General features: G+C 36.6%; 1 protein-coding gene across 1 annotated transcript in view; it reads left to right on the forward strand.

The window, feature by feature from the left end:
• The window catches only part of NFXL1 (nuclear transcription factor, X-box binding like 1), a 50435-nt gene that overhangs the window by 23373 nt on the left and 13013 nt on the right, over window positions 1–14049 (forward strand). Inside the window, exons 16-19 of the mRNA XM_082050333.1 lie at window positions 2479–2619; window positions 5078–5244; window positions 6019–6088; window positions 13179–13283. Of these exons, the coding sequence (XP_081906459.1) occupies window positions 2479–2619; window positions 5078–5244; window positions 6019–6088; window positions 13179–13283 (483 nt within the window). The remainder of the gene's footprint in view (window positions 1–2478; window positions 2620–5077; window positions 5245–6018; window positions 6089–13178; window positions 13284–14049) is intronic.

Genomic DNA, 14049 nt, shown 5'->3' on the forward strand with positions numbered 1-14049 from the left:
GCTGTGCTGAGTGCAGCCGCACGGCTGGGCTGTTCTCTGCAGTTGGCTCTCTGAAAGCTGCTACTGGTGTCTCCTGGCTTGTGAGCTTCCCTGCCCTGGCTCCATTCAGCATCACATCTCATCTGCTGTACGTGGGGGATGCTCCGTTTCTGCCTGTGTGCTTCTGCTAGTTCTCTTTAACTGGAGCTGGTGGCTGTGTCCATATCTGATGGAAAGCTGGCTCTCAGTAAAAGGAGTCTCATCATCATGTTGAACTGTGCAGCCATAGAGCTCATTTGCTATTAGTGCCCTGATCCGCTGTAGCTGCCTGAACTGCAGCAGAACCAATAGTCATAAAAAACTGAGTGGAAATAGGTGAGCGAGGAAAGGTAGAGAAGTGGGCAGTGGCAGATCTTAATGTTTAGTTTGCCTTTTCATTCATTCTTTTACCTTCCAGCATCCTTTGACTACTTATGTTGCTACCGAAAGGAAGTTGTGACTCCAAGGAGGAAGGAGATGGAAGGAGGAGGAGGGAGATGGAAGAGGATGAGAAGGATCGGGGTATTAGGAGTGACAAAAGCTTTGGTAATTGGTGTGTGTTAGCTGGGTATAGTGCTATTCTCCACTTCAGACTTTCTTTTTATTAGGCCTGCTGATGGCATTTGCTCATTTGGTCAACAGAAACATAAACCCTCAGAGACCAAGTTGCAGGATGTTCACGGCTGGAGTTCAAACCAGTCATTTAGGCTGCTTGCTGTGGTTGTATTAGTGCTTTAGCCAGCATAATGAGCTTCAGCTCTGACATAGGGATGGGAGAGTAGTTGGACAGGACAGCGTCAAGGTTTTCTCCTGTGTATTCTGTGCTTGATGTTAAACCTCCTATGCAGGCTCCTTTTCACAGAGTCTCTGTGGGTCAGGATGAGAAGAGGAGGAAGGAGTTAAGGAGTCTTGGGAAGGAATTGTGTTTTGCAATGACTTGATGTGGAGTATAGCCTTTTTTTTGATGAAGCCTGGAAAACATTTCTATAGGCAAGTGGATTGAAATCCTACTTTGTATGTCTTTGCTTTAGGATTGAGGGAAGTCAGCGTGAACAGCACTGAAGGGAAAATGTCCCTCGCTCAGTCCTGTGGGGGACTGTCCTCTCTTCCTTTGACCTCTGTTCTGGTGCTTACCCAGTTGTATGGCCAGTTCACTTGCAAACCTAGCAAAAAGGGAAGGAATCTTTTCCTGTTAATTCCTTTTCTTCCATTTTGACCAGTTGAATTGTCTTGCTCTAAAGACAGATGTGTGGTAGGACTTGTTCCAGGTAAGTGGTAGGAGTGTGCAATTTGGATTGTAGAGTTGGAAAGGAGAAATGGAAGGGATGCAGTACAAAGCTGTTAGGTAACTTTAGCTGCAACACAAAATCACACCCTTAGTCTAGTCAAAGTGAGTTATATCACGTTAGTCTATTGTGTAATAACATCACAAATAATTTCTCTTTTTCTCCATTAAATGATCATGATAATAAGAAAAAAAATAATTTTTTTTGACAGCATCACCAGAGAATCTTTTTTTTTTTTCTTGTGAATATTATGTAAGGGTTGGGAAATGGGAACAGTGGGTTTCCTCTAATACTTGTGATTTGGAGGGACTTGTACTATTCAGCTTTAGGAAAATAATCTAGGTAACCAAGTTAGGAGTTTACATTCCATTTCAGTACTAATGAAGAATAAAGGCTTCTAAATAGATGCTCTGAATAGTACTGCAAAGCCCTGTTAACCGGAGTGTTAACTTCAAATTAGAAAGTGCAAATATGTCATAAGACATTAAACTCCTAGTCTTGTCATAGAGCTATTTCTTCACCTTCCCAGTCCCTTGAGTTGTATTTGTTGTGTTTGTTTTTTAGAATTTCTGGCTTGCAGATTGTTGTCTGTTTGTAGAATTTTAAAATGTTTTGGGTTTATGATGACCATAACACAATTAGTCCTGTGAAAGTAAACTGTAACTGTCTTCTACAATAACTATAAAGCAGTTTAGGAACTTTTAATGCAAGGCATAAGTACAATGTGGAAAGGAGGAATAAATTACACTAAAAAAATTGAGAATGTAATAGTCTATTAAAAAAAAGTTGCGAAAGTTAGCTTGCTTAATTAATAAATAAAAATAAATTTTAAAATTTAAATTAAAATTTAAATCAAGTTTCAGATTAATAAAAAATTAGTAATTACACCTGGTATAATCAGTGTAAAACAAATGGGTATGGTTATGTTGGGATAGGAACCTGAAGTCTGTTAAAAAAAAAAAAGACAAATAGATGTTGCACTGGTTTTCTTCTTTTAACAAAGATACTCAAGAACCAAAATTTCTCTGTAATGATATTGTGCCTCTGTGTGTGCAGATATATATTGCGTGTGTGTATATATGTATGGCACACAGCACACATGCGATGCGTATATATATATACTATCTACATATATATAGATATATACTTACATTTATTTATTTTTAAATTTTAGGTTAGTCCATTACCATGTCATTCTGCAAATCCCTACTCATGTAAGAGATTTTGTGGGCGGCTTCTTGATTGTCAGAATCACACCTGTATGAAAGAATGTCATCGCGTTACTAAATTGAACAGTAGTGCAGTTGAAAAGAAGGTAGGTTGATTTCCTTTTTGCTTTTGTTTTTGTGTATTTTGTACATTGTCTTCACTTTTGACTGGAAAATAAAGAATTTGGATCTGGAAGGCACAGGATCTATTCCAGATTCCACAGGGAAACTTGTCATGTGTTCCGTTCCTATTGATGCTGTGACATTTAGCTAATCTATAGTTCTCTGGACTAGAAGACTGATACAATATTACATATTTTGCAGATGCTACACTTTTTTGTTTTATGTTAATGTACATTACTTTGTTTTCATCAAACACTTATTTAACACTCTTGGTAAGTCTCTTCTAAAGTCAGTTTTTGTAACTGTCAAGATCAAGTGACCTGATAATCTGTATATACAAATGCACTTGCAATCTACTGGGGAAAGCGTTTACCGAGGAGAGCTGTAAATGGCTTGAGAAGGCTAACAAATCTTTAGGAAAGCGCACTGAAAATGTTGCAGGATAGGTGAAGACTTCTTAAAGCACTGGGGAGATATATTCATGTTTATCAATGTTTACTCAAAACTGTCATTTATGTGATTGAGAAGCTGTAAGTGTTAATTGCTGAAAATAATATGAAACAAAAATAAAATTAAGTACAAAGGTGAAAACTCTTCTAGTTCTGAGCAGTCAAAGGTACATAGATTATTATTTGAGAGAATCATTATTTGGAGGAAAACAGCTTTTTAAGTTTTTAAAGCATTAAAGTAGAAAAACATGGTCTCTCTGGGCATTTAGAAAACCGAGCAAGCATTCAGTTGGGAACAAAACATAAATGTTGTATTTTAACTTCCTGTTATATGTTAAACAGGATGATTTCCCTGTGGATTCCAATCCTAGAAATGGTGGTGTCATCTAGTAACTGTATATATTGCAGTTAGTGTATTATTCTATTAAAGATTGTGGAGCCTTTGTCTGAGGAGTATGAGCTGTTAGTGCAACTTGTGGAAGAGTAACCTGCAGCAATATAGTGACATCAGTAAATACTGAGAGTGGCAGTTGTTTAAGCATCTTTACTTATTACTATAAGAGGGTGTCTGCTTACTCCTTCTGTTAAATAAATTAAAATGTGGGTGGCTAGGGATTATTCCTAGATCCATTTTGAATGAGACAATACATTCTCAGAAAATGGGAATCTATGTGCATGTGAAATATGGGTAAATCTCATTCTCAGTTGTCTTTGAATTTTTATAAACTCAAGTTGGTTTTGACTTTTAGAACTTTAGTTCTGTTTTGATAGCCTAAATTGCACATGTACTCAGAAAGGGCTGATTAGACTTCTTGTTTATATGTCTAAATAATGGTTTTTCTGTCTGGAATTTAGGTTTGTTATGCAAGTTGTGTTAGAAAACATTGCAGAAAGGCCAGCTGCTTGCTTTTACCTACTGTTAATTTTTATATTACATTCTTCTTCTGAATGCTTTCAGTTGTTATTGTCTTAGATGTGAATATTGGGGAGTTAGGTTTTGTAAAGGGTCATTGCTCAAAGTTTCCTTTTTAAACTTCAGCAAAAATTGTTCAGCTGTAGAAGTAGCAAAAGAGGGAACAGGAAGAAAATGGGGGGGAAACTATTAAAAACTTTGGTTCTTATGCCCTTATTTTGAACAGCATAAAGTGAAATGTTGGCGGAAGCATTGTGTAGCTTCATTCTTGGATTGGCTTTGACTAACTTCTGTGAAACTGAGTGTTTGATTTTGATGGTGGGCCTTAAACACTGTCCTGTGTAGGCTTAGTTGATAAATCATGTCAGTCTATGTGTGTTTGATATCAAACTAGGGTTGTGGATGAGTTATTGAGATAAGAATATGAATAGAAATGGAGCTTAATTTACTGTGCTGATATTTGTCATGTTGTGCTGAGGTTGATCACATCACCTGGAATGAGGATGACACCAGAGCTCTTGTAGACCTTGTGTAATGTATGGAGCAGAAGCAATGCCTTAGCAGCTCCCAGCATATACCTCAGCTAATATGTTTGGGAAGATTATATAAACTACCATACACATGCAGAAATGGAATGACTTATTTTACATCTTAAAATCAAGCAAACAAACTTCCCCACCCCTGTATTACAGAGCAGGATGTCATGACTAAAGTATCACAATAACATGGTGGGTGCGAAAATTTAATTCTGAACATGAAATTACTTTTTTTCGTAACAGTTTTCCAGAGAGAATTAACAGGCTTAATGGCAGTTTTCCAAAGCGCTAATATTAAGAGGTCTTTTTAAGCCCAGGAAGCACAATAGAACCCTGTTTCTTTGACTGCCAAACACTGGTATTTCTGCTTTTCTTTTAAAAGCATATTTTAATAATTTTTTTTTTTGCTTAAACGGTATCTTGCTGAGTAGCTGGATTTCCTTAGAAAAGACACCCCAACTCTCTTCTTTATAGAAGCTTGTTAATAGCATCTAACAAACAAATGTTTGGCGCTTCCTTTAGGACTTTGTTTTTATTCTGTTAGGCAGGTGCAGAATGTTCACAGTGTGAAGAGGAGTGTACCAAGCCCCGGCCATCTGGCTGTCCTCACCGATGTGTTTTGCCCTGTCATCCTGGGAATTGCCCATCATGTCTCCAGATGCTTAAAATAAAGTGTCACTGCAAACTATCAATACTGTATATTGAATGCTTGTAAGTGTCAGAACTGAACCCAGCTTTTAATTTGAATGCTACTAACTGGAAACCATTTGAAATGTCTGGGAATGGGAGCTACGCTTATGGCAAGTTATAAAATTTATCTTGAAGGTTATAATTTGTATCATAATTTTTCTTCTATCTAAAATTTACCAGTGTTTTATTTGGTATTACTGCTAAAATTATAAATGCATGGAATCTCATGAGCAGAGGTGGTTTTTATAATGTAGTAAATGTTTTCAATTATGCAAATACAGTAATCTGCATAATGTTTCCTCTATTGTGGTTCTTTTCCAATATGTAAAAGAAGAATTTTTAAACAAGAATTAAGATTAATGTAGTTAGTATGTAGTTAGTGTAAAACATCTTTATAACTAATGTCCTTCAATCTCTAGCTCTTTTAATTGGAAAACTTTGTAATAATTTATACTCCTTTTTAGTCATTTGTGTGTGTACAGAGGGTAGGCTATGCTTTACTAAATATAAAATGGGGCTCGTACATTTAAGCATTGTCCTCTGTGTATTGCTCTGAAAACGTTTGTCCCATGTGCGTGTGCTCTTCTTTGTGCAATTTCTTTAAAGTACCTCAGATTCTCTAAATTCATGTGCCTTTGTCTGTAAAATAACGTAGTTCACATTAGTCCCACAGGATGTGGATAAATGAGCCCATTTTTCTTTACAGTGAAATATGTTAAAAAGATACCCCTAATTGTATTGACTACTGTTGTTTTTAATTTGGAATTTATCACAAATACAGCTTTTCTTTTACAGAAAATTAACAAGTGCTGATTTAAAAGAAAAGGAGCTTCTTATTTCCTGCAAAAATCAGTGTCCAAAAGAGGTAAGACATATTAACAAAGAAATACCTGATTTGATGGATGTGTGGAATTTTGTGAATTTTACTTTTTTTTTGGTAAGGTTTGTGGTATCATTTCATAGGCCAAGCAAACTAGAGAAGCTCAGTCTTAATGAAGAGGCTAACTCGTAGATGTGGAGGTGGTTAGTGAGCTGTACTCAGAGGACAGTTATTAAAGTGTTCCTGTCAAATTGGAAGGTTATATTGAAGGATAATAGATTTGTCTCTAAGGCATTACTGGTTTGAATGTTTAAGGAGGCAGGTGAGGTTGAATGTGGAAGAGTATGTCCTCTAACGTGCTTAAAAAGTGGTCTTAAATTTATATCTTCAAAATAACAGGATGCTGTTTGATTAGGAAGAATGCTGAGAATTGTGCTTGTGAATTGTCTCATCTAAGTGCAGGTCTAGTAATCCCTGTCTGCAACTTAACCCGTGAAATGGGTTAATAATGCCCTGCTGCGTTAGTGAAATATATGTTAGGTAGTGTGAAACAGAAGACAAGCCAGTTAATCTTTCTACTGTACCTGGGTATATCTAAAGGGTTGCTGTAAAGAAGAGAAGAATAGTATCCTTATTGCATGATGCATAGACTATGAACCAGTGTATATAGGAATCAGTAAAGAAGATCCACGTTAAATACTACCTTTGAGTAGTAAAACTTGTGGAGCAGGGGAATAACTGGTTGGAGAAGCTACCAGGTTTTCAGAAATAATGGCTTAGACATGTATCAGGATTTGTCCAGCTGTGGATAATACTGCTTTAAGACACGAGGAATGGACCAAATGACTTTTTCCTTGTTACGTGCTGCTTGTGTGCTTTCAGTAATCCATGCATTAGTTGTTATTGCATGTTTGCTCTTTAGTTGTCATTAGTTGTGGTGAGAGTGACAGCCCTTTCTTTGCTTCATTCTCCACTGTAGGGTTAGAAAATTTATGAAGTGGAAAACCAGGAATAGTCAGGAATATTTTGAAAAGTGTTTCCACTGCTAAACTCGCCAGAATTTCTGAGACATTCTCCTTCCATGCAATAAAAATGCTTGTGCTGAGGAAAATATTTTATCCAGTAGTCACTTATTATTTTGTTGTTCTGGTTTGGCCTTTTACTGTGTAGCTGAGTCTCTGTCTCATGCAGTATTTGGCTGACACTCATTAAAAATTTAATTCAACCCATTCTCCTTTTCTGATTCAACTCAGTTCCATTATGCTGGTCTGCCTATGATGTCCTCTAGTCTGAGACTTCTGCCCTATGTCATCTCTTGTACTTCTGAATTCTGCCTCAACCTTATAAATGTAGATTCAGAATTGTCTTTTTTTCTCATTATTTTCCAGTGTCAAGAAGCATCAAATTTGAATCCTTACCTTTATTTAAATACTTCTTTTTGTTTGTTTTGAGTAAATGCAGAAATTCACAGGATTCCTGCTTGTTTCCCAACAGCCTCTGTTCCTCTGTTTTTTCAGACAAGATTGGGTTCACCCCATCAGGAAGGCCGTGCTCGGTGCTGCGTACCTACTTGTATCTTCTGCTTTTTGCCCTTGTAGATGCCTTTCCGATGCCTTTTTTTTTTTTTTCTGTAAATGAATGTGCTTATCACAATTTTCTCATCTGGATGTCTGAAAGCTCTCTTCCTGGCGTGGGAACACTTTTGGATATTATTTCATTGTCCATTTACCTCTTAATTCTGTCCTTTCATTTCTCTCCCTGTTACTTTGGTTTTATTTGCTCCAAGGCTTCCTTCCCTATTTTCAAGGGTGCTTATAATCTCTTAATATGAACTACGTGTTCCTGTACTTGAGCCTTTCTTCAAAGATTCTTTTTTCCATATCTCATCTTTTACTTTGATTAATGTAACTATTTTGATTTTTCTGGACATATTCCCAAGACTGAGTCTGGGATCTAAAATCCATCTGCTAGTGGTCTTGAATTCTAGCTTGTGGTTCAGAACTGCCCTGTTCCACAGATGATGTCTTTTTTACTTAATTTAGAGGGATGTGAAAGAAAGCTTAGGACAAGAGAGTTCGCTTTATTTTTATAAAGCTTTTATTTAACTCTAAAATTATCATTCCTATAGGTGGCTTGAAAAATAAGGTTTTATGCAGCTTCTGCCATCCAGAAAATCCTTTTAGTAAATGCAGATGATGTAAAAATGCATGTTCTTCCCTTCCTGTGATAATAGCTCTTGGCTTCACAAAACAAAGTATTAGGTAGTTCATATCTTTGTGTTGCAGTTCATCCTGCTTTCCTCAGATCCTATTTCAGTAGCTTTATATGTATGGTATGGGGGTTTTTTCACTGTTTTTTTGCCTAAAAAATTTGTTCCTTTTTCTCTGAGTATTGAACAGTGCTGGGGATATTTTGTCTGTTTTATAAGTATGCAGCATTTGGCTGCAGCTTTGGGAAAATCAGCTAGCTGTATCATCATACAAATTATCCTGGTAGTTCTCCTTTGAGGGAATCATTGATAAACACAATTTGAAGGAGCAGCCTTAACAGACATAGCCCTGCCACTGCCACCACCCCTCCCCAGCAAATATAGATCAAGCCCATTGGGGGGACTTCATGACAAGAACTTATGAACACCTTAGCCTTGGAAAGATAAGATGGATAAGAGTACTGAATTTAGAACATTTAAAGTTTACAAGACAAATACATCTGCACAAAACTAAAGTGGAAGTGTTTTGTGTGAAGTCCTGACAGTCTCAAGTAAATTTCAAATTAGCATTTTATGAAAATTTTCTTATTCAATGTCAGAAACTGACCTCGGATCATTAGCAGAGTTAAGCTGCTGTTTGCTAAAAATTAGTGTGCACCGTCACTCCACCAAGCTTAGCGGAGTGCAGCTTAGGTTCAATAGAGTGAAGTATTTTACTGAAGTCTAAGGTTTGAGTTGGAAATTGTGGTAGACAGTTTACTACCATATTAGAATTAAAGGTAGCATGATACATTTGGATATTGTGAAAATCAATTGTATTGTTTGGTGCCTTGAAAAAACACAGCAGGAAACTGAAAGTTTTGAAAGATTTCATGCTTTTTGTTTTGGCTATGGCAGTGTGAAACTATAAAAATGACTTCTGGTATTATACAGTCCAGCTCGTATTTCCTTTCTGCTTTAGGGAGAAGCAAACTCTTTGATATAGCAACAGCTGTTAGATGAGATGCTTTAATTAAAAAGCTCTTTCTTTTGTTTGGTAGCAATAACAAAATATCCTGTTGAAGGAAATTTAACTTTTTTTTTTTTTTTTTAATCGGGGTGATTAAATTCTCATGATCATGTTTGCAGATGTTTTGGGACAATTCTTACACAGAAGTTCTAACAGTCTATCAGTTTTCATCACTTATGTATTCATATCAGTATCTTTGGGTATGTGTTTAACATTTTATTCTATCTAATTAGTATCTTCTGACAAAACAACCATACTTTGCACTTCTGCTGTGTATTCTGCTACTGTCTTGATGTGAAATATGGGACCCCATTGTGATAAATTTATTTTAACATGATAGTGCAGGAGGGACAGTGTCATAAATTTAAAAGAGTATGCATTTTTGTTTTAAATAAATGAAATAAATTTTACTGCCAGAATGCTTAATAAAGTCTGTAAACACAGGTTAAAAATATATATGGGTTGCAGAAATTTAATTTCAAAGGGAAAATGAACGGCTTTGGTCCATAGTGAGAGGATTTTCCTCAATGTCTGGCTTAAGCAGTGGAGGTTTTCGTAAGAGCTCTGGGGCAGGGCCACCCTTTGAACTGAAGTTTTTGCTCCTTTGCTTGGAAGTGATAAGCTGATCTTTTGTACTTAGCTTTTGGGATTAGTTTCTTTATTAGTGGGTTATTTTCCTTGCTATCAGGTGTGTATTAAAAGGTTGTGTTTATTACCTTCTAGTGCAGGTCAGTTAAGCTTCCATAAATGTTGATGGTTTTTATAATCGTCAGACAAAGTGAAGATCTAAATGCATTGCCTATGGGGAAAATATTTGTAGGATTTTTCTGATTTGTTTTCAGGGCTGCGGATTAAATCCTTTTCTTTTAAAGGCCTTGCCATGTCAAACATACAGCCTGTTCATTTTGGTCTTTAGTCCACAAGCTATTGACAAGAGATTTTTTTACGGTGAAAAAGATCTAAAGGGGCATATGCTTTCTGTTTTAGCACCAAGTAGCTCAGCACAGACGCTTAAAAACAAGCAAAAAAAAAATCCCTTCCCACTACATTATTTATCCAGCAGAAGCAGCAGTAACATTGCTTTTGTTTTCTGAGATTGCGGAGTAATGTTTTGCCACTCGTTTCACTGTTCCACTTGATTTTTATATTTTTTTTAATATTGGTTTTGCATTGGAGTGAGTAAAAAGGAAGTTACACTGTCAGCTTCGTTCTTGTCCTCTGTCTCTGTGGATGTGAACTGTGTAGCTCTATGCAAAGATCCAAATGTGTAAATTTGGATTTCAGTATTGGATTAAACGTATTTCTGTGCTATGCACATTTTGCTCTAATGGAACGTAATGTAAGAATTTTATTGCAGTAGCACCTGGAAGTTGAGGAGAGAGCCACTGCCTTGAATTTGCAGCTCTGACATGTCAGTTATAAGGCTGTTTATTTGGGCTTTAACACTAATAATGGAAAAGTGCCTAATTATTATGGAAGAGTAAGCTGGAAGTAATAGTTCTAGTCCTGGATTGTTGTGGTCAGCATGGGATCACTTGCAGATGAGACTAGATCGTGTTATTGTGTATGATGCTTTTGGGTAGGGAGAAGGACCCTCTGCTGCACAGAGGTCATACAGTAGCAAATTGATTTTGCAGAGATTGTGGTCACTGGTGAGCAGCCTCAGCTATTAGACTCTGTGTTCTGGCTGGTAGTCCGATGTCAGCAGCATACAAAGCTTAAAGACAAGTTTCTCCTCTCATCCTCTCAAAATGAGGCAAAATGCAAAAACAAACCTAAATTCCTTCTTTGATAAGATGACCAATTTATATTTTTTCCCCTCCAGATAAAGGAAATTGATTAGATCTGCTACATAAGGCTTCAGCAGAGCAATTGAGTCAGCGCCACTTAGTGAATAGCTAGTTCAGATCCAGAAGAGGGTTAATACAAGGATAAAGGTGGGCTAAAGGAAACAACTGCTCGTATTTTACTATCTTTTTAAACCCCCTCTCCCCCACCCAGCCCCCCCCCCAAAAAAAAAAAAAAAAAAGAAGAACAAAACTAAATGAAAGGTTGGACCAAGAGATGTTAACAGTAAGGACATTTTCCCAAGAACTGGATTTACGCCTGACCTTGCATTGTTTTCAGTAATGACATTTGCACCAAAAAATATTGGAATTTTCTGATGAAAATTTATGGGGTGTTGCCAGTACGTGACAACTGAGGAAATGCATCTGCAGAACACATGTATTTGGGGCATGTTATTAGATACAGGGAAAAAAAAAAAAGTAAGACCATGCATGTCAAGGCTAATAATAAGCTCCCAGGAAACAGCAGAAATTCTTATTGTCACAGCATGGAGAGAAATGCAAATGAGAGCTGAAGATGTATTGGGGAAGATATTCTATTAAGAATAAGGTGCAATTAAGGCATTGTCACAGAGTCCTTCCTGCTGAGATGTCATTTGGAATATTACATGCAGTTCTGGCTACTGTATTCAAGAAACACTGATTTAAACTGGTTGAAATTCTATGAAGGAAATACTATGGGAATAAAGAGCCTTTTATGAAAGGACAGCAGAGAAATATTTCAATACCAGGATAAAACCTAAAGGGTTTAAACTAGTGTAGAATAAATGTGGGAGATTTAGAAAAGCTCTTGCATCTTATAGAGAGTTCCTGGAACAGCCTCCTTAGCAAAACAGTGAAAGTGGTGGCAGAATGGGGGACTGTTTTCATGTCAAGGCTTTACCCAGTCCTAGGGCATCAGAGGAGGCGCCTCCCTTTAGGAGGACTGGGCTTTAGGACTGAACATGATGACTTAGAGGTTTCTGTTAGTCCTGTGTGAAATGTGCCTAGACATTGACTAAGAAAAATGAGCCTAAACTGCAAAGTATCTATCAGCGTAATAATAGTTTGTGACTGGCATGGACATGAAAATATGTGTGTCTGTTCCATAATTTTTGTTGGAAAGTTTTGCATTCTGTTTAGGTGTGTGTTTCATGGTACTAGCTGAGAGCTTGAGCCAGTTCCAATGAACTTCTGAGAATCAACAAGAACTGTTTACATCTGGATTTTGTAGTTATCTTATTTAGCGTTCTTATTCTTGTGGGTGCAGTGATGTAGTATGTATACCTTTTTCAGTTTTTAATAAATATGAAAAATGTATTAAAATTGTATGTCTCACAGTATTTTCCAAATTGTCTTAATCCCTTGATGGTGAAGAGGTGAAATTTCGCTCTTATATGAAGAACAATATCAAATGCCATTTTAAATAGTTGGTGGATTTAAAGCTGCCTCTGTAAATTAATTGGGTGTCTTATGTGATATTCCACTTTTAGTTATTAACAGTATTGGATTATGTAATTGAAAATGAAAAATCACTTTTGTGAAGATTTCTTATAGGTACGTATATAAGCAAGGTATATTTTCAGTCAAGTTCTTAACAGAAATTGAAAAAAATGGTTTGCTTTCTTGTTCTTTAATATAATGCTGGGAGCACTGCTACATTGCTAACCACATATTTAAATCAGTATCTCAGTTCTTAATAATTGAATGATAATATTTTCATTATAAATGTTGAAAATATTGCTTGGCAACAACCCAAACATCAATGTATTGTCAACATTCTTCTCCTACTAAATCCGAAACTCAGCACTATACCAGCTACAAGGAAGAAAATGGACTCTATCCCAGCCAAAACCAGAACACTGTGCCTATATAAGATAATTCATTCTACAGAAACTGAAATAGAGTAAATAACAAGAAGGCATTTGCCAAAAAAAAAATTTCAACTGTTTCACAGAGGAAAAACTGATAAGCGGAATTAGTTTTCTGTTAAGCTGCTGTGTCTGAAATAAAACCAGTTCATAGATTCTTTGTAGTTTTACAATTATTCATTGATGTGGGGGTTTTATTTGTGTGTTCTGTTCTTTATAGTTGCCCTGTGGTCACCGGTGTAAAGAGATTTGCCATTCAGGTAGCTGCCCTCTGAACTGCAGCCAGAAGGTCAAACTCCGATGTCACTGTAAGAGACTGAAAAAGGTGAATTTCTAAGTTACAGTTTGGAAAACAATGTGTTTTCTTTGCATGTTCCTAGGCTTATATGGATGGATTGTCTCTGGTGCAGGCAGGTCCAGTTATTCTACTAGAGATATACCAGTTCACATCAGCTGAAGATCTGGGCTGCAATATCAAAAGATTCACTGTTGTAAAATCTGTTAGCTACCTGACTTACAATAGCTTTGTCTTCAAGCACACTTGAGTTTTTGTAGCTCATTCAGGAGAATAGTCAGATGACATGGAGTAATTTGAGGAAAAAACAAACAAACATTTTGGTGACAATATTTGGAAAGTTTATAATTACGTAAGCTAGAACAAGCACAGATTTTGTGAATCCATAACTAATGTAATCAGTTGTGGTTCTCTGCAAACCTAAAAGCAGGTACAGGCATCAGCTTCCTAAGCTTCTAACAAAGATAAGGGACAAAGTAATTTAACAAGTTTATTATACCTATATAGCATTATAAGAGGAAGAACAGAAATTGATGTGAAGTCCTGGTAAATAATAATGACTTAACAACAACAAATTGTTATCTGGCTTAATTAAAAGGTGCTTAAATTATTTTTCTGGACCCACTTAGCTTCTGAGCCTTCCAAACAGGTTGCAGTTCCCCAGAGTTTTCAGCTTCTCCAAGAAATGTCTTGTGCAACCAGAAGTCTTGCGGGTGGGATGTTCAGCAAGAGAAAAGATGATGTGCAGAACAAGTGCTTCAAATTGAATGATCTCTGCTTACAGACAGCCACCTTT

This window comes from Streptopelia decaocto (genome assembly GCF_964273445.1).
Source record: "Streptopelia decaocto genome assembly, chromosome: 4".
NCBI classification, from domain to species: Eukaryota; Metazoa; Chordata; class Aves; order Columbiformes; family Columbidae; genus Streptopelia; species Streptopelia decaocto.